The sequence below is a fragment of the Bos grunniens genome, chromosome 23 (genome assembly GCF_055505025.1).
Source record: "Bos grunniens cultivar Pamir isolate PY7600 chromosome 23, Bosgru_T2T1.0, whole genome shotgun sequence".
NCBI classification, from domain to species: Eukaryota; Metazoa; Chordata; class Mammalia; order Artiodactyla; family Bovidae; genus Bos; species Bos grunniens.
The window spans coordinates 11,171,890-11,191,879 of record NC_141187.1 but is presented as its reverse complement, the minus strand read 5'-3'; the positions used below and the strand labels follow the sequence as shown (position 1 = coordinate 11,191,879).

The 19,990-nt window shown below is 43.7% G+C and overlaps 1 protein-coding gene across 1 annotated transcript in view; it reads left to right on the top strand.

Annotated features, from left to right (window-relative positions):
• SLC26A8 (solute carrier family 26 member 8) overlaps positions 1-6,541 on the top strand; it is an 88,670-nt gene extending 82,129 nt beyond the window's left edge. Inside the window, exons 18-20 of the mRNA XM_086371357.1 lie at positions 4,115-4,169; positions 4,270-4,454; positions 5,757-6,541. Of these exons, the coding sequence (XP_086227483.1) occupies positions 4,115-4,169; positions 4,270-4,454; positions 5,757-6,176 (660 nt within the window). The 3' untranslated portion in view covers positions 6,177-6,541. The remainder of the gene's footprint in view (positions 1-4,114; positions 4,170-4,269; positions 4,455-5,756) is intronic.
• The last annotated feature ends 13,449 nt before the right edge of the window (positions 6,542-19,990 follow it).

Genomic DNA, 19,990 nt, shown 5'->3' with positions numbered 1-19,990 from the left:
TTCTCCCGGCAATCTTGATTCCAGCTTGTGTTTCTTCCAGTCCAGTGTTTCTCATGATGTACTCTGCATATAAGTTAAATAAGCAGGGTGACAATATACAGCCTTGACGGACTCCTTTTCCTATTTGGAACCAGTCTGTTGTTCCATGTCCAGTTCTAACTGTTGCTTCCTGACCTGCATACAAATTTCTCAAGATGCAGATCAGGTGGTCTGGTATTCCCATCTCTTTCAGAATTTTCCACAGTTGATTGTGATCCACACAGTCAAAGGCTTTGGCATAGTCAATAAAGCAGAAATAGATGTTTTTCTGGAACTCTCTTGCTTTTTCCATGATCCAGTGGATGTTGGCAATTTGATCTCTGGTTCCTCTGCCTTTTCTAAAACCAGCCTGAACATCAGGAAGTTCACAGTTCATGTATTGCTGAAGCCTGGCTTGGAGAATTTTGAGCATTACTTTACTAGCGTGTGAGATGAGGGCAATTGTGCGGTAGTTTGAGCATTCTTTGGCATTGCCTTTCTTTGGGATTGGAATGAAAACTGACCTTTTCCAGTCCTGTGGCCACTGCTGAGTTTTCCAAATTTGCTGGCATATCGAGTGCAGCACTTTCACAGCATCATCTTTCAGGATTTGAAATAGCTCAACTGGGATTCCATCACCTCCACTAGCTTTGTTCATAGTGATGCTTTCTAAGGCCCACTTGACTTCACATTCCAGGATGTCTGGCTCTAGGTCAGTGATCACACCATCGTGATTATCTGGGTCATGAAGATCTTTTTTGTATAGTTCTTCTGTGTATTCTTGCCATCTCTTCTTAATATCTTCTGCTTCTGTTAGGTCCATACCATTTCTGTCCTTTATCGAGCCCATCTTTGCATGAAATATTCCCTTGGTATCTCTAATTTTCTTGAAGAGATCTCTAGTCTTTCCCATTCTGTTGTTTTCCTCTATTTCTTTGCATTGATCACTGAGGAAGGCTTTCTTATCTCTTCTTGCTATTCTTTGGAACTCTGCATTCAGATGCTTATATCTTTCCTTTTCTCCTTTGCTTTTCGCTTCTCTTCTTTTCACAGCTATTTGTAAGGCCTCCCCAGACAGCCATTTTGCTTTTTTGCATTTCTTTTCCATGGGGATGGTCTTGATCCCTGTCTCCTGTACAATGTCACGAACCTCAGTCCATAGTTCATCAGGCAGTCTATCTATCAGATCTAGGCCCTTAAATCTATTTCTCACTTCCACTGTATAATCATAAGGGATTTGATTTAGGTCATACCTGAATGGTCTAGTGGTTTTCCCTACTTTCTTCAATTTAAGTCTGAATTTGGCAGTAAGGAGTTCATGATCTGAGCCACAGTCCGCTCCTGGTCTTGTTTTTGTTGACTGTATAGAGCTTCTCCATCTTTGGCTGAAAAGAATATAATCAATCTGATTTCAGTGTTGACCATCTGGTGATGTCCATGTGTAGAGTCTTCTCTTGTGTTGTTGGAAGAGGGTGTTTGCTATGACCAGTGCATTTTCTTGGCAAAACTCTATTAGTCTTTGCCCTGCTTCATTCCGTATTCCAAGGCCAAATTTGCCTGTTACTCCAGGTGTTTCTTGACTTCCTACTTTTGCATTCCAGTCCCCTATAATGAAAAGGACATCTTTTTTGGGTGTTAGTTCTAAAACGTCTTGTAGGTCTTCATAGAACCGTTCAACTTCAGCTTCTTCAGCGTTACTGAAGAAGCTTAGACTTGGATTACTGTGATATTGAATGGTTTGCCTTGGAAACGAAGAGAGATCATTCTGTCGTTTTTGAGGTTATAGTAAATTTGGGCTGTGTTCTCTTCTCCCACTCTTACACTGTAGTTGTAACTTTAGATTTCATTGACCTTACATTATTGAATGTCTCTTACATGCCAGACTGAGCTGAGCACATTTATATACACTGTTTCATTTAGTTCTCACAACAGCCCTGAGAGACAAGCTATATTTCCCCCTAAGAGTCCTGGGCTCACAGCCAGGAAGGGACCTGTCCAGCGCTGGAACTTAGAGCCTCTGACTTGATATCACTCTTCCCCCTGTTCTGTAGCTGTGCCATCCTCTCCTCCCCCTCTCTCTCGTCTTTCATTTTTGTGGAGGCACCATATGGTCTGGTCCTTGGCATGACCCTTCCACACCTGGCCTATGTTGATGACTCTCTGCCCCAGGTCGCGTCAGGCACCTTAACTCTGCAGCTGTCAGAGACTCACCGCGCACTCTCACACTTTAAAAAATTGCAAGTTACTCCCCAGAGGTCTGACCCTGTGTTTGTTTCTGGTTTGGTTTGTAGCTTCTTTAGTCAGGGCATTTGAGAGGAGTGATTTCTTTGATGCTAGCGTCACCAAGGAGAAGGCAATGGCACCCCACTCCAGTACTCTTGCCTGGAAAATCCCATGGAAGGAGGAGCCTGGTAGGCTGCAGTCCCTGGGGTCACTAAGAGTCGGACACAACTGAGGGACTTCACTTTCACTTTTCACTTTCATGCATTGGAGAAGGAAATGGCAACCCACTCCAGTGTTCTTGCCTGGAGAATCCCAGGGACGGGGGAGCCTGGTGGATTGCCATCTATGGAGTTGCACAGAGTCGGACACGACTGAATCGACTTAGCAGCAGCAGCAGCAGCATCACCAAGGCCCAGCCGTTCTTTGTCCTCCCTAACTCTGTGCTGTTTGTTTTGCTCTATACTGCTTTGTTGGAGGAAATCATCACTTTGTTTACTTCATAATTGATAACTAAAACTCCTTAGGAAAAATCCCAGTGGTTGATCTTATTAGAGATAATTACTCCATTCAAGCTCCTTTTTTAAAAAACTTTTATTTATTTGTTCACTTTTGGCTGCACTGAGTCCTCACTGCTGAGCGTAAGCTTTCTTCAGTTGTGGTGAGTAGGGGCTACTCTTTATTGAGGTGCAAGGGCCTCAACAAGTGCAAAGAACTTTCAGTGCTGGAACTTAAAAGCCATTGCAGTGGCTTTTCTCGTTGCAGAGCATGGATGGGCTCTAGGCGCATGGGCTTCAGTAGTTGCGGCTCACAGGCTCCGGAGCTTGGGTTCAGTACTTGTGGCACATGGGCTTAGTTGCCCCACAGCACGTAGGATCTTCCTGAACCAAGGATCAAATCCATGTCCCCTGCATTGCAAGGCAGATTCTTAATCACTGGATCACCAGGGAATTCCTCAGCTACATTCATGAGATTTGAATCTCCCACTGCTTGTCATCTAGAGTCTGTCTATGGTAGCTCTTTACCAAATCACTCTGTGATTTACCATTTGATCAAGAATGACTTTCTTATTTCTTCCTGGTAGTGAAAGAAGCAGAGTCTGTCTATTTTGTTTCTTTTGACACTTCAACTTAGGCCCCAGGGTTAGAACCTGTTGAGTCTTAGAGTATTAAGGTTCGTGGTGACTTGTTTTGAGTTGAACATTAAGATTTATAGTCCCAGAGCATATGAATGTGTGTATGTATGTGTGTGTTTGTGTGTGTGCATAGGCTGAAATATATACTTGAGGTCAGTATTTGATGTTTATTCATCTGAAGTTAAGTATCTGATGTTTTATTAAATTCAAATACAGGTTTGCAGAGCAGTTCTGAATATGACCCTGAGGGTCCCTGAATACCGTTCCCAACTGCGTCGCTTGACCATCTCTGGGCCAGAACTTGCCACCTCTGTCCAGTGAACTCCAGAGAGAAGGGAGTCACGTGCAAACACTAAGCAATAATACCAAGTTGTGGTTGTTTGTGAGGACCATCCAGTGTGTCCCTGTCACGCCTGTGCCCATGTCTAGCCTAGCACCATCTTCACTTGAACACTATCTCTTTATGTGAACTGTTTCCCCACTTCAGGTCACGGACAACCCTCCCTCTCACTCCCCACCCTGCACGAGATCATCTGATTCTCTTCTGTGTTCCTGGCATTTTGGCCATTTCCTGGCCTATAGCAGTTTGCTCATCAAATGTTTACAGAGCTGAATGGGTATGAGGTACATATACCCCAGACAAGTGAATGACCAAAGAGATTGGAAAATTCAGCGAATTCAAAGGCCCTGTCCTCTCCTGAGTGTGAAGACCTCTATCACTGCTTTACTCTCTCCCCACAGATGTTCAGCGCTTTCCAAAACGCCAACATCTTGGTGCTCATTGCAGGGTGTCACTGTGAGTATCCCTCCTCCCAGGCAGAGGGCTGCGTTTTGAATCCTGGGTCCTCTCCTCCCCAGGTGTCTGACCCTGTGTATGTTCCTGGTTTGGTTTGTAGCTTTTGTGGTCAGGTCACTTGAGAAGAATGATTTCTTTGACGCTGGCATCACTAAGGCCCAGCTGTTCCTCACCCTCCACGATGCTGTGCTATTTGCTTTGTCAAGGAAGTTGCCAGAGTCCTCCGAGTTAAGTGTGGACGAATCAGAGACTGTCATACAGGAAACCTTCTCAGAGACAGACAAGGTTGGATGATGTGAGGCAACGGGAGTTGGGGGGAGGTAGGGGGAATGTCTAATTAGAGAGAGATGAGCAATGTGCGGGGCAGGTTTGAGTGTGGCTGTCCCAGAATGTGAGATGCTGGAGGGTTCCCTTACCAATTGGTAAAGAGCAGTCAACCTGGTCCCCAGGTTCCCACACTGCCATGACATCTGCATGTCATTCAGGATCCTTTCCCAACCGCAGAAGGGTTACCCCACCCAGAAGGGGCCTCGAGAATCCTTTCACAGCAAGCTCGGTTACTGCCAGTGCCTTACCGGTTAATACCTATTTTAAATATCTCCCTTAGCTATGCCCCTACCCTACCCTTGGGATGAATAATAAAACTGACAAACTTCCAGACGTAAAGATCTGTCAGTCTATTTATGACTAGAGCAAAAGGTAGGGATTATGGACAGATGCAAAGCTGAAGAAGACAGCAAGGGTCCAGGTCATGAAGGGCCTTACACGCAGTGCCAGGGATTATACTAAGTCCCCTACATACAAATGAGTTCTGCTCCCAGAGTGCGTTCATAAGTCCAACAAAGCTAGCCTAGGTACCCAAGTAACACAATTGGCTGTATAGTACTGTACTGTAATAGGTTTATAATACTTTCCACACAAATAACACATAAAAACAAACACAAAAAAATAAACATTTCAAGTCTTACAGTACCTTGCAAAGTACAATAGTACAGGACAACAGCTGGCATCCAGGGGCTGGCATCGAGTGAACAGGTAAGAAGAGTTACTGACTGGAGGCAGGGAAAAGAGGTGGGAGATGGTAGAGCTGAAGGATCGTCAGCAATAGGAGATGGAGGGCAAGCTGCAATGTCACTCATGCCTAACATTGACAGGCAGAGGTTCTGGTTCCTTGCTGGAACCAGATGTGCATTCACATCTTTGGAAGCTCGCAACTTGGTTTGTATGTAGGGGACATACTATACATTAGGGGGTTGGAAAGACAAGTAAAATCAAGAAGACAAGACATTCGGGAATGCTGACAAGACCACAGTTGTTTAACTGGATGATCATGAAATCCAGGCTGGCTTAGAAAAACTAGAGAAGTTGGAGGTTATGGATTAATGGAGCCTGAAGCATAGTAAGTAACTGGGAAACTAGAGAGTGCCAAGAAGATGAAAAGCAAATTTAGGCCAGAAATATTTTCTACTTTGCCAGGAACCCGTGCTTTCTGGTACATTAAGTCCTACTATATTCTGAAATTCCTTGACTGTTCAAAAATTAAATGTACTTGGGAAGTTTTAACCCATCTAACTGTGTGTATTTCAGAAAGAAGAATCAAGACATAAAACAAACAGAAGTCTTATAGAAGCCCCCAGAAGTAAAAGTCCAGGCTTCTCCTTACTCCCAGACCCAGAGATGGAGGAGGAATCAGACTTGGATCTATATTCCACGATACAGATGTCTAAAGACCATGGGCTGGATCTGGACCTAGACCTGGATCGTGAGGTGGAGCCTGAGTCAGAGCTGGAGCCTGAATCCGAGCTGGATCAAGAGACAGAGCTCGAGCCTGAGCCAGAGGCCAGTCCCAAGCCGAATAGGCAGAAGTACTGGTCTCTGTTTAGGGCTATAATTCCCAGATCCCCAGCTCAGACTCAGGCTAGGACACAGTCAGTAGACAGGAGACATCAAAATGTGAAACCATATACATCCAAGGCTGACACCAGTGAGGATGCCTTGGAGATCTAGGAGTAAGGCATCACATTTCCTTGGCAAATCCTCCCCACCCAAACAGGGCCACTTGGCCCGGAGATGCAGGTTACTTACAAACTAGCAGTACTTGCTTGGTGACTCCTCCACCTGCTGGCCTCCTTCCGTGCTCAGCACTGGGATCGCACTCCCAGATCACAATGCTAACCAACCAAGAATTATCTCTGAATTCCTTATCCAGGCTCACTTCATCTCATCTTCACCAGAGGTTCCACTGAGGACTTCCTTCTTCATACCCCTCACCCTTGAGATTTTTTTTCAGACCACCTCTAACTTATTCCCCTCATCTCTGTTCCCCTTCCTCCAAAGAGATGAGGCTCAAATAAAATACATAACTCTAGTTATATCTGGACCCTTCCTGCATCTTCTCTCTTCTCTGAATTCTATATGCTGAAGAAAATGTCAGGGGGAAGAAATTCCAGAAGTGGGTACACAGGAAGAAAGGAGCAATGGAAAGAAAAACTGCGTAGCATCTGTACTTTATATGTAAGTTATCTCCACTGTGGCTTCCCTGGTGGCTGAGATGTGAAAGAATCCACCTGCAATGTAGGAGACTCAGGTTCTAATCCCTGGGTTGGGAAGATCCCTTGGAGTAGGAAATGGCAATCCACTCCAGTATTCTTGCCTGGAAAATTCCATGGACAGAGAATCGGACACGACTGAGCGACTGACACTCTACTATCTCCACTGTACTGGGGGAAATAGGCAGGTTAAGTCAGGCCAGCCTGTGAAGGCCTGTAGTACAAAGAACTGTTAAGCTGAAAACAGTTTTGCCATCACTCCAAGGTCAGGATCTTGACAGTTTCAGAAGGCCAATAAACTGGACCACCTGATGTGAATGTTAGCTCTATACAACTCTCCGTGGTCTTCAGATTACCTTCACCATTACTTCTTTCTTACAGGTTTTTAAGATACAGGCAATCTAGAATCTGTACTGTCAGTGGGCCAAATTCAGTTAAAATCTGTGACAGACACAAACTCCTTAGGAATGGAGAAAGTCAATCAAGTCACTAGTTTGGTCCAAATTCATTAAAGAAAATTTCCCCTCCTCCATTAAAAAAGTCTAGTATTAAGGTACAACCTGAAGAGAAATATAATCTCCTGGGCAAAGGCATATGGAATACTGAATTTTATTTCCCACTCAGTAAACAAGATTCCTCTTGCTTAGATAATCAACTTCTCTCACCTGTTAGATGAAAGAAATACTTTTTAAAGTGTGTCTCTTATCACAGAGCTAGCAGGTGCATTTACTCATTCTGCAGACATTAAGCATCTGCTACAGCACCCCAACTGTGGGCTAAGTAAAATAGTAATATCCCTCCCTACCTGACACATGTATAAAGTGAGACATAAGTTTTGTAACTAGCCCAAGGTCATATACAATCATAGACAACCTTAAAAGAGGTGGGAGCCCAAGTCACAAGCTTCGTTTGTTCCTGTTTACTCAGCACATTTACTGAACTCCTACTATGTGCCAACCATGGTCCCAAGTGCTGAAGACACAAAACAAGCAGTATAGATGACAAAAATAATTATAAATTGTGATAAGTACCCTGAAGATAAAATACCAGAAACCCAGAGGGCATAACATCAGGAGGACCTGTACCTATCTTGGGTGCAGGTCCTCTCAAAGAGGTCCTCTCAAAGCATCTATCACAGAAGCTCTTCCTATGGTGATGGCATATGGCCTTGCATCGGATAGACGAGAGAGACTTAAAGCAGGGCCCAATGACTGCTAGGAAAGCAGAACCAGACGGGTGACCAAGAGTGGTGACCGTGGGTAAGTACAGAAGCTGGGCACTCAGGGACACCCACAGGTGGAGCCTCAGGGTGATTACCATGGCCCCAAGGGTTCAACCAGAAACTGGGTCAGACCAGGAATGAACTGTCAGGAACATTGAACTGTGGCAGGAACAGGCACAGAAACGTTTCAAAACCAAGAAAACATTTCACATTTAAAACAGGAGACTAGGAAGTGCATGGAGAGCCCAGTTTCTGTGAATGGCTGCCCTCTCATCCCAGCTCCCTTTCATGCCCACATTTCCATCAGCGGAAGGTCTTTCTGACCTGGCTTCTGACACTGGTAGAGTTTAGACTTTGGTTCTTTCTGTTATAACTGCAACAGAGCTAAAAATTGACTTTCATGCATGACCTCAGAATGACCAACCTGATGCTTGGACTACAGTCTATCTTTAAAGAACATTCTCTATAAACCCATAGCATCCATCCCCACCCAAAATAAGAATAAAAATGGTCAACTGATTGTAAATAGTTCAGCATTAAAGAAAGAATAAAGTGAGCAACAATTCAAAGGCTGAGTCTTCTTCCAAAATGCAGGTCACCTGAAATTCTGACATTTCAAACTTTACAAAATGCCATGGTTTGGATTGGTTGGCTCACTTTCATTGCATGGTCATCATTGCAGATTTTATATCTCTCATGGGAAATTGGAGAAAAATTCTAAAGCCCAAAAAACTAGTATAGGCCAGATCTGAAAGTATAATTATTTTAGCACAAATCCCTGATGGATTAGTTGGTAAAGTAACTGCCTGCAATGCAGGAGACCCCAATTTGATCCCTGGGTTGGGAAGATCCCCTGGAGAAGGGAAAGGCTACCCACACCAGTATTCTGGCCTGGAGAATTCCATAGACTGTATAGTCCATGGGGTTGCAAAGAGTTGGACACGACTGAGTGACTTTTTCACTTTCACTGAAAAAAAAAGACCTCAAAGTGGCTATGTTCTACAGTAAATGGATTATAGGGGTATGATTTATATTAATGCGTATTAAAAACTAAGTGAAATCAATAGAACTGTAGAAAAGTAGGTTTGGAAAAAAATTGGTCAAAATAGGTGGCCCTAGGTAGCTGTCTTTAAATCCATTAAACATCACAAAGCCCAATGGATTGTAACTTGATCTTACCCATATCTTATTTAGATGATATTTAGATGAGACTTTGCACTTAGACTTTTGAGTTGCTGCTATGTGAGAAGGTCATGAAGTTTGGGGAGCCAGAGATGGAATGCTATGGTCTAAATGTGTTGTCCCAAATTCATATGTTGAAATCCTAATCCCCAAGATAATGGTATTAGGAGATGGGGCCTTTGGGAGGTAATTAGGTCACCCTTATAATTATTAATGGGATTACTGGCCTTATATAAGAGGCCTCAGAGAGATCCCTCCTCCCACTCTATGAGAACACAGCAAGGAAATAGCCATCCATGAGCTAGGAAGTGGGTTCCCACCAGACACCTAACCTGCCAGCACTTTGATCTTGGACTTCCCAGCCTCCAAAACTGTGAGAAATAAATTTCTGTTATTTATAAGCCACTCATTCTATTGTATTTTGTTATAACAGCCCAAATGGACTAACATGCCCAAGGACTTAACTATACTGCATCTATATTCAATGCTCATTTATCACTAGAAATACAGGAAGTAATGGCAAAATCCATAATCCATGATGGCATAATAATCTTGAGATCATAGAATCTCAGTGCTAAAAAGGACCTTGAGGGTCATCTAAACTAATTTTACCCATCCAGGCTCCTACAATTAAATTTAATTAAACACATACTTATTGGAAGGCTCACTGTATCCCAAATACTCCATGTTTCCATAATCTATTACTGTGTAACAATGGACCCAAAATTTAGTGGCTTAAACAATAGTCATATATTTGCTCACAATCCTCAATCTGGGCTGGGTTTACCTGGGCCCATTCATGAGGCTGTAGTCATCTAGAGATCCGCCTGGGGCTAGAATTGAAGATGGCTTTGCTCACAAGTCGTGGGGTCTCTACTGAGATGGAGGGAAGAACTGGAAACTGGCCAGGCGGTGATCTTTTTCTCTGCAAGATTTCTCCAGAAGGGTACCTGGACTTCACACGGTGGCTCAAGGCAGCGTGTCATCCACCACATTCTGCTAATCAAAGTAAAGTGACAAGGCCAGCCTTAATTCAGTGTGAGGGCAAATAACCTCTACTAATTTTTTTAACAAGTCTTTATTACAATATCACTTCTGTTTTATGTTTTGGTTTTTTGGCTGAAAGGCATGTGGGATCCTAGCTCCCCAACCAGGGATCAAATCCACATCTCCTTCATTGGAAGGCAAAATCTTAACCACTGGACTGCCAGGGAAGTCCCATATACTCCACTTCTTATAGGGAAATAATTTATGGCCATTTTTAAACCACCACACTATGAGAAGCATGAGGATAAAAGAATGAATAAAATATGTCTCCCCTCAGGAAGCTCCAAGCTTACAAACAGGCCATGTGGGGAGGGAGTGCCATGCCTCCTAAATGAAAAGATGATGATAATGAGAAGTATGGAAATATAGATGACAGGAAGGGTTAGAAAGAAAATGAGTCAGAGAAGCAAAGAAATGACACCTGAGCCGGGCTCAGTTGAGACTAAGTGGGATAAACCCAAGGTTCTCGATGGGCCAAGGATGAGCAGGGGCGCTACATCTGCTGTGGAGCAAGTGTCCGGTTGGGGTGGGCACCAAGAAAAATCTTGAGTTTTGTTCTGGGAAACAGTTTGATCACCTCAGGTATGACTTGGATGCATTGTTAGGTGAGACTAGAGCATCATTTGTATAGGGCTAAATTATTCCCCTAAATTGGGACAGTCTTTCTAAAAACTCTCTGAATGCTGCTCTGAATATTGGACTTAACAAAATCAAAGGAACCTCATGCTTGAATTAGTTTTGTCTTATCTTAAAAATCTGCTGATGGAGACGTTTGGATATAGTTTTGAAGTGAAAGTGAAAGTCACTCAGTTGTGTCCGACTCTTTGTGAAATATAGCTCTTTGTGTTTTTTTTCTGGCCGCGTCAGACAACATGCAGGATCTTAATTCCCACCCAGGGAATGAACCCCGGCCCCAGTGATGGAAACGTGGAATCCTAAACAATGGTCCTCCAGGGAAGTCCTCAAAATAGTTTTCATTGTAAGAATAATACTCTTTAATGAACATCTATAAAATACAGAAAAGCAGGGAGTAGAGGGGAAGATGTTTTGAACTGTGCTTTTGAACTGTGGTGCTGAAGAAGACTCTTGAGAGTCCCATGGACTGCAAAGAGATCCAACCAGTCCATCCTAAAGGAAATCAGTCCTGAATATTCATTGGAAGGACTGATGCTGAAGCTGAAACTCCAATACTTTGGCCACCTGATGGGAAGAGCTGACTCATTGGAAAAGACCCTGATGCGGGGAAAGGTTGAAGGCGGGAGGAGAAGGGGACAACAGAGGATGAGATGGCTGGATGGCATCACCAACTCAATGGACATGAGTTTGAGTAAACTCCGGGAGTTGGTGATGGACAGGAAGGCCTGGAGTGCTGCAGTCTGTGGTGTCGCAAAGAGTCGGACACGACTGAGTCACTGAACTGGACTGAACTGAGGGAAAGAAATCTGTACTTTCATTCCCTAGCGATAAATCCTGTGAACGTTCTGGAGTGTTTCTCTTGCTTTACTAGAAAGCACAGAGTTGTCGTATAATAAAGGGATTCTTCCCTCCCAAAGTTCAGTTCAGTCGCTCAGTCGTGTCCGACTCTTTGCGACCCCATGAATTGCAGCACGCCAGGCCTCCCTGTCCATCACCAACTCCCCGAGTTCACCCAGACTCACGTCCATCAAGTCAGCGATGCCATCCAGCCATCTCATCTTCTGTCGTCCCCTTCTCCTCCTGCCCCCAATCCCTCCCAGCATCAGAGTCTTTTCCAATGAGTCAACTCTTCGCATGAGGTGGCCAAAGTACTGGAGTTTCAGCTTTAGCATCATTCCTTCCAAAGAAATCCCAGGGCTGATCTTCAGAATGGACTGGTGGGATCTCCTTGTAGTCCAAGGGACTCTCAAGAGTCTTCTCCAACACCACAGTTCAAAAGCATCAATTCTTCGGCGCTCAGCCTTCTTCACAGTCCAACTCTCACATCCATACATGACCACAGGAAAAACTATAGCCTTGACTAGATGAACCTTTGTTGGCAAAGTAATGTCTCTGCTTTTGAATATGCTATCTAGGTTGGTCATAACTTTCCTTCCAAGGAGTAAGCGTCTTTTAGTTTCATGGCTGCAGTCACCATCTGCAGTGATTTTAGAGCCCCCAAAAATAAAGTCTGACACTGTTTCCACTGTTTCCCCATCTATTTCCCATGAAGTGATGGGACCGGATGCCATGATCTTCATTTTCTGAATGTTGAGCTTTAAGCCAACTTTTTCACTCTCCTCTTTCACTTTCATCAAGAGTCTGTTTAGTTCCTCTTCACTTTCTGCCATAAGGGTGGTGTCATCTGCATATCTGAGGTTATTGATATTTCTCCCGGAAATCTTGATTCCAGCTTGTGCTTCTTCCAGCCCAGCGTTTCTCATGATGTACTCTGCATATAAGTTAAATAAGCAGGGTGACAATATACAGCCTTGACGGACTCCTTTTCCTATTTGGAACCAGTCTGTTGTTCTATGTCCAGTTCTAATTGTTGCTTCCTGACCTGCATACAAATTTCTCAAGATGCAGATCAGGTGGTCTGGTATTCCCATCTCTTTCAGGATTTTCCACAGTTTATTGTGATCCACACAGTCAAAGGCTTTGCATAGTCAATAAAGCAGAAATAGATGTTTTTCTGGAACTCTCTTGCTTTTTCCATGATACAGTGGATGTTGGCAATTTGATCTCTGGTTCCTCTGCCTTTTCTAAAACCAGCTTCAACATCAGGAAGTTCACGGTTCACATATTGCTGAACCCTGGCTTGGAGAATTTTGAGCATTACTTTACTAGCATGTGAGATGAGTGCAATTGTGCGGTAGTTTAGAACTCCCAAAGTTATAGAACTCTAAAACTTTACCAAATTCGTGGGTGCTCTGATTAAATCTAAAATGCCCTCATCCCAGCATGCATTTCTTGTTCTCAAGGACTAAGATGAACAACCTGGAACTCTGCCGGATGCTCCCACCTGGCCTCAGCCCTCTAGGCAGCTCCAGGCCCACAAGTTTGTTTCCAGTGTCCTTTATTCAATGTCATAAATTTAAGGAAACTCTACGGAGTTGACAGAAATCTGGTTTACTTAACAGTAACTTTTATGAAAGCGACTAGGAGACTGAGTATTAACTACAGCAACACTTAAATGCACTATGCCCTTGTGCCAGAAATTAGCATTTTTTTTCCTAAAAGGAAAGCAGTCTTTATTTTGGGGGGCTTCCAAAGCTTGATTTATAGTAACTACAAACATTGCTACTTTTGAAAGTTTATAGAAAGATTCTTAGAAAAATTTCAAACATTAGTCACACTGTTGTAATATTCATCCAGTGTTAATAATTTGTTCTTCAGTAAGAATGGGATTCTTCATAGCAAATGCCCAAGAGCAGCCATTAAAAACTTGCATGCATGGGTGCTAAATTGCTTCAGTTGTGTTCAACTCTTTGTGACCCTATGGACTATATAGCCCGCCAGGTTCCTCTGTCCATGGGATTCCCCAGGCAAGAATACTGGAGGAGGTTGCCATGCCCTCCTCCAGAGGATCTTCCTGACCCAGGGATTGATCCCAGGTCTCTTGAGTCTCCTGCATTGGCAGGCAGGTTCTTTACTACTAGTGCCACCTGGGAAGCCTATTAAAAACTGACTGTTAACTAAATCAGCTAAATGTTAGTAAAGCCTTCCTGAACACCTGTAGCTCTATCCTCTGTCGTCTCCATAGGCACCATGTTTATCTAAGTAACAGCCAATCATGTCCAACAGGTACTAACACTAAGCTCTTTTACTGTACAAAAGAAGCCTAACACGGATATGTGTGCTTGCATAGCTGTACTGTTTGATGCTTGTAAAAGTAGATCTAAGTAATGCTTCCCTGGTGGCTAAGACGGTAAAGCATCTGCCTGTAGTGCGGGAGACCCAGGTTTGATCCCTGGGTTGGGAAGATCCCCTGGAGAAGGAAATGGCGACCCACTCCAGTACTCTTGCCTGGAAATTCCATGGACGGAGGAGCCTGGTAGGCTACAGTCCATGGGGTCGCAAAGAGTCAGACACGACTGAGCGACTTGACTTCACTTCACTTGTGGATGAGAGAGTTTACTTGGCCTTGACTGTTTCTCATTCTAGCCAGCAAACTCTTTGTTTATAATAACACTTAAAAAAAAAACCCTGTAGGGGACTTTCCTGGTGGTCCACTGGCTAAGACTCCGCACTCCTAATACAGAGCACCTGGTCAGGAAACTAGATCCCACACGCCACAACTAAAGATCCTACATGCCACAACGAAGACTGAAGATCCCACATGCTGCAACTAAGACCTGGCTCAGCCAAATAAATATAAATAAATAAGTAAATAAAAACCCTGTAACACTGAGGGCAAGTAAAGGGAGCCCATCAGTTCCACGATTTGTGGGGCACCTGCAGATGACTGCACAGCAGATACATTGCAGCCTTAAAGAAAATGTCCTGTTTGCTGATATAGTAAGCAACGGTTCAAAAACCATGCAAGAACTGAGATCTTCATCAAAAGTCCTGTTACAGTGAATCGTGTAAGGGTCGTGAGCGTTAAAACTAAAGTTGGGATTCCACTGTTCAATTCAAGCAGGCAGGGATCTGTTGTCACGATGGAGGTTCACAGAGAAGAGAACTCTTCATTGAGCCCCTGAGCACAAACGGGCCTTCGGTTTCTCTTCAGGAATAGCTTCTGCTTCGAAATGGTCAATCACTCACTAGTGACAGGGACTGCCTGTAATCTAAAGCAAATCAGGCATGAAGTGAAGTCTCTCAGTCGTGTCCGACTCCTGGTGACCCTATGGACTGTGGCCTACCAGGCTCCTCCATCCATAGGATTTTCCAGGCAAGAATACTGGAGTGGGTTGCCATTTCCTTCTCCAGGGGATCTTCCCAACCCAGGGATTGAACCCGGGTCTCCGGCATTGCAGGCAGATGCTTTACCGTCTGAGCCATCAGGGAAGGCTAATCAGGCATGAGAGCAGTGTAAATAATCAGCCTGTTTACTGGTGTAATCAACTCTGTTTATCCCAAGCTCCCTGACTGCAAACATGGGCATGGCTGTCTCCAGACACTAATACCTGACATTGCCTCTGCCTACGTGTCTGTAAACACTGGGTGGTTGTATCCTCTTCTGAGTCACAATTAGCTTGTGAAATTGCAGAATCGTTCTGATTTATTTCAGTCATTCCAGGAGCTGACTTTGGGTCCCATTTATATAACAAATTAACATGTGAAAGGTCTTAAAATGCATGTATTTGTGCATTGGGAAGGGGATCAACTTCTTTTTCAATACTAAGCTGCCTTCTCTCTCTAAGCTCATCCTTTTGATCTTCTGTAGAAGCCAAGGATGGAGCAAATGTATCAAAAAATGCTGAATATGGGCTCACAGGAATATGCTGGGGTTTTTTTTTTGATTAATTTATTTGTTTATCTGGCTGCACTGGGTCTCAGCTGCAGCATGTGGGATCTAGTTCCCCAAACAGGGGTCTATTGGGAGCCCAGAGTCTTAGTCACTGGACCACCAGGGAAGTTCCAGGAATGTGTTGTTTACTCAAAGTTCATTTTGGGGTTTAACCTGAGCCAGCAGGAAAAGGACATTTCTCAAGCATTAATCTAGAAAGGTGTGTGTGTGTGTGTGTGTGTGTGTGTGTGTTTTATTAGAAAAGAGGAGATTCAACTGTTAGTAAGTCTTCATGGGAAAACCCCAGCCCACAGTATCCTGCAACTTCTGTCTCAGAGTGACTTTCTATAGTGCTGCTGGAAATGACGTTAATATCACGTACAGAGCTTATGCCATTGTGCCCCTCTCTCTTTTGAAGTCCACTTTGAGTACCACCAAACCTTTTTATTTATTTTTGCCATGAGAATTGCGGGATCTTAGTTCACAACCAAGGACTGACCCCAGGCCCTGGCCATGAGAGCACCGAGTCCTAACCACTGGACACCAGGAAATTCCCTCCACCAAGCTTTCTGCAGAACATATCCTGTGGAGCATGCCAGTAGCAGAAATCTCCTCTTGCAAGTCTTATTCCTGGCGTGACACATGAATTATTATAGATTTCAATGCTTATTTCAACAACCTGAGGAGTTTCAGTGGCACAGTTTTGGTTTCTCCTTGAAGAATTCTTTGAAGGGCTTAATCCCTATTGTAAGGCAACATTTCCTCTTCTGGGACTGCTCTGTGGCTGAGAAGTGTCTCCTATACTGATTTTTTTCTCTTTGACAGGCAAGCATCTCTTGGAGCTCAGGCCCACATTTTCACTACAGCTTCCTCTTTCATGGCTGAAGAGATTCTGACACCTGGACTGGAAGTTATTCCATATTTCCCCCACTTTACCCATTGATTATAAGATTGTGACCAATAGCAGGCAGTGCTTTGGAGCGGTGGGAGCCTTGAAGGAAGTATGCTGTTCTTGTGGCCACAGATACACATGGTGCCCTTAACCTGCTATACTCACTGAAACTCACCCCACTGGTGTTCATTCCTCCATAGAACCCGCCTCTGAAACATTCTGATTAACAGTGTGTGGGAGGGACTTGCTTGGTGGTTCAGTGGCTAAGACTCCGGACTCTCAACACAGGGGGCCTGGGTTTGATCCCTGATCATGGAAATAGATCCCCTCATGCCGAACTAAGAGTTGGTGTGCCACAATTAAAATCAAAGATCCCAAATGCCACAGCGAAGACCCAGTGTGGCCAAATAAAATACCAAAATTAAAGAAATAAAGACAGGGCAACTCAGATGGTCCCCACTCTTCCACTCTGCTATGATCAGGTGCACCTTCTCTCCCAGGTAGCACTCATTTATTAACTCTTGATTGTGTGTCAAGTTCTGTTCTAAGCACTTTGCAAAAGTTAGCACATTATTCTGCACAACAACCCCATGAGGCAGGGCTGTTATGACCCCCGTTTCCTAGATGAGGAAACAGCACAGGAGTCCCCCTGCCCTGGACTCCAGCTGAAGCCTCAACTCTACCATCTTGTATTGCTTAACATCTGCAGCAGTGAAGGTTCAGAACAAGTCCAAATGAAGGAAGATGCCTGTTGACTGAGTGCATGCAATGCGGCAGGTACTTGACGGGTAATACCATATTTAATTGTCATTTCCTCCAGTGCCTCTCCTTGAGCGGAACAGTTATTCTTTTTATCCAGGTTAAGACTCTAAGACCAAGAGTTTGCCCAAAGTCAAAGCTATTCAATGTCAAAGCTGAAATTCAACCCCAAGTGAGATACCAAAGATGAGGTGTTTTTTTTGGTGGTGGTGTTGCATCATTTGGCTTTTAAGATCTTAGTTCCCCCACCAAGGATCAAATACGGGCCTCTGACATGAGGGCACCAAGTCCCAACCACTGAATTGCCGAGGCTTTCTCTTTACTCAGTGCTGCTTCCATTTGGGGAAAGGTGGCTTCTTGATGTCTTTAAATTGAAAAATGCAAATCAGTACACCGAGTGCCTCTGTGTCTCTGCCTCTTCTCCCTGTCCCCACCTACACCCTACCACTGCCCACCATACACACACCCAGACACCGTGGTTTTTACATTCTTTCGTGTTGTTGTTGTTGTTCAGTCACCAAGTCACATCCAACTCTTTGAGACCCCATGGACTGCAGCACGCCAGGCTTCCCTGTCCCTCACACTTTCCCAGAGCTTGCTCAAACTCATGCCCATTGAATCAGTGATGCCATCCGACCATCTTGCCCTCTGTCACCCTCTTCTCCCACCCTCAATCTTTCCCAGCATCAGGGTCTTTTCCAGTGAGTCAGCGGTTCGCCTCAGGTGGCCCAAGTATTGAAACTTCAGCTTCAGCATCAGTCCTTCTAATGCATATTCAGGCTTGATTTCCTTTAGGATTAACTGGTTTGATCTCCTTGCTATTCAAGGGACTCTCAAGAGTCTTCTCCAACACCACAATTCAAAAACACCAACTCTTCGGCGCTCAACTTTCTTTAGGGTCCAATTCTCACGTCCATACATGATTACTAGAGGAGGGAATGGCAAACCGCTCCAGTACTCTTTCCGTGAGAAGCCCATGAACCATATGAAAAGATATTTTTTTCATAACATTCTTGAAGATAATTTACTGAGAACCTACTATGTATCTGACACTTTTCTTTTAGGCCCTGGAGATACAGCAGTGAACAAAAATCACTGTCCTTCCAAGGAGCAGTGAGGCAATCAAACAAAAAGTCCTCTCCCTCCACCAAAAAATGCTCAGGTACACTGGCTGAGGGTGTATAAACCTCTCAAGGGTCCAAACGAAGGAATACGTTGAAATACTGCCGTTTGGATTGAGACAGTAAATAACTTTAATGACTGGATAACACATCTTTTTGCAAGTCAGATGGTTTCCAATTACCTGCTTTCAACAAAATTGAATAAGGACCTCTTGGAATTGTCTGTTGATGGCCATGAATATAAATTTTGATGACTACCATGTTATTTTTGGCACATCTGGAAGGAAATGTTTTAAATTATATTGCTGTGCCAAACCCTTTCTATTCCCATATATAAAAAAATTTTATTTTATGTGACCAAGTTTTCTCACCCATTACCAAAAAAATGAATAGAATAATGCAGGCCTCATTAAGAAACATCACCTACCTTTGCACTGATGTATATTTGCAACAAAATTTCATCTATCACAAAATGATCCTGTATGTTATTTTGATTTATCATGCTGTGATATTCATGATAGGTAAGAGAGTTTTTAGAGGACCATGATCTTAAGAAATGTCTTTGCAAACTAAATTACAATGTTAATGCACATTTATGTGGTGAGGGATGACAGGATGAGCAAGACTTTTTCTTAAAATTTATTTGACTTTGCCAGGTCTTAGTTGTGGCATTTTAATCTTTGTTGTGGCATCCAGGATCTTTTTCTCTTTTTGGTTGTGGCATTTAAAGTTTTAGTTGCAGCATGTGGGATCTAATTTCTTTACCAGGGATTGAACTCAGGGCCCTGCATTGGGAACGTGGAGTCTTAGCCACAGGACCACCAGGGAAGTCCCAAAACAAGGCTTTTAAGCATAAAATTGTATTACCTGAGGATGAACTTCTGTGAGAGTAAAATGAAATAGAAATACAAGTTCAAGGAGAAAAGGAGGTAATGTAAAATTTCTTATAATTAACAAAATGATTTTTTTACATATAAAAGTGTATGACTACTGCTGCTGCTAAGTCACTTCAGCAGTAGTCACTCTGTGTGACTCCATAGACGGCAGCCCATCAGGCTCCCCTGTCCCTGGGATTCTCCATGCAAGAACACTGGAGTGGGTGGCCATTTCCTCCTCCAATGCATGAAAGTGAAAAGTGAAAGGGAAGTCGCTCAGTCATGTCCGACTCTTAGCGACCCCATGGACTGCAGCCCACCAGGCTCCTCCATCCATGGGGTACTGGAGTGGGGTGCCATTGCCTTCTCCGAAAGTGTATGACAATGGATATCAAATTGCTATTGTATTTAAATTCCACAGAATGGCATTCAAAACTGTGATGTAACACTATTTTAAATTGTCAATTTCCTTTCCAGTTTGTATGCCTTTTATGTAATTTTCTTGTCTAGTGACCCTAGCTAAAGCCTTCAGCACGTGACTGAATACCAATGCTGAGAGTGGACATCCTTTTCTTGTTCCTGATCTTAGGGAGAAAGCTTTCAGTCTTTCATCATTAAATATGCTGATAGCTGTGGGTTTTTTTCTCAGCCTTTATCAGGTTGAGGAAGTTCTATTCCTAGTTTGTTGAGTGCGTTGCACAGGGATAATTTCAAAAAGTTATTTTAGTGAGGAAGGAGACAAAGTGTTTTTGTGTTTTGGGCTG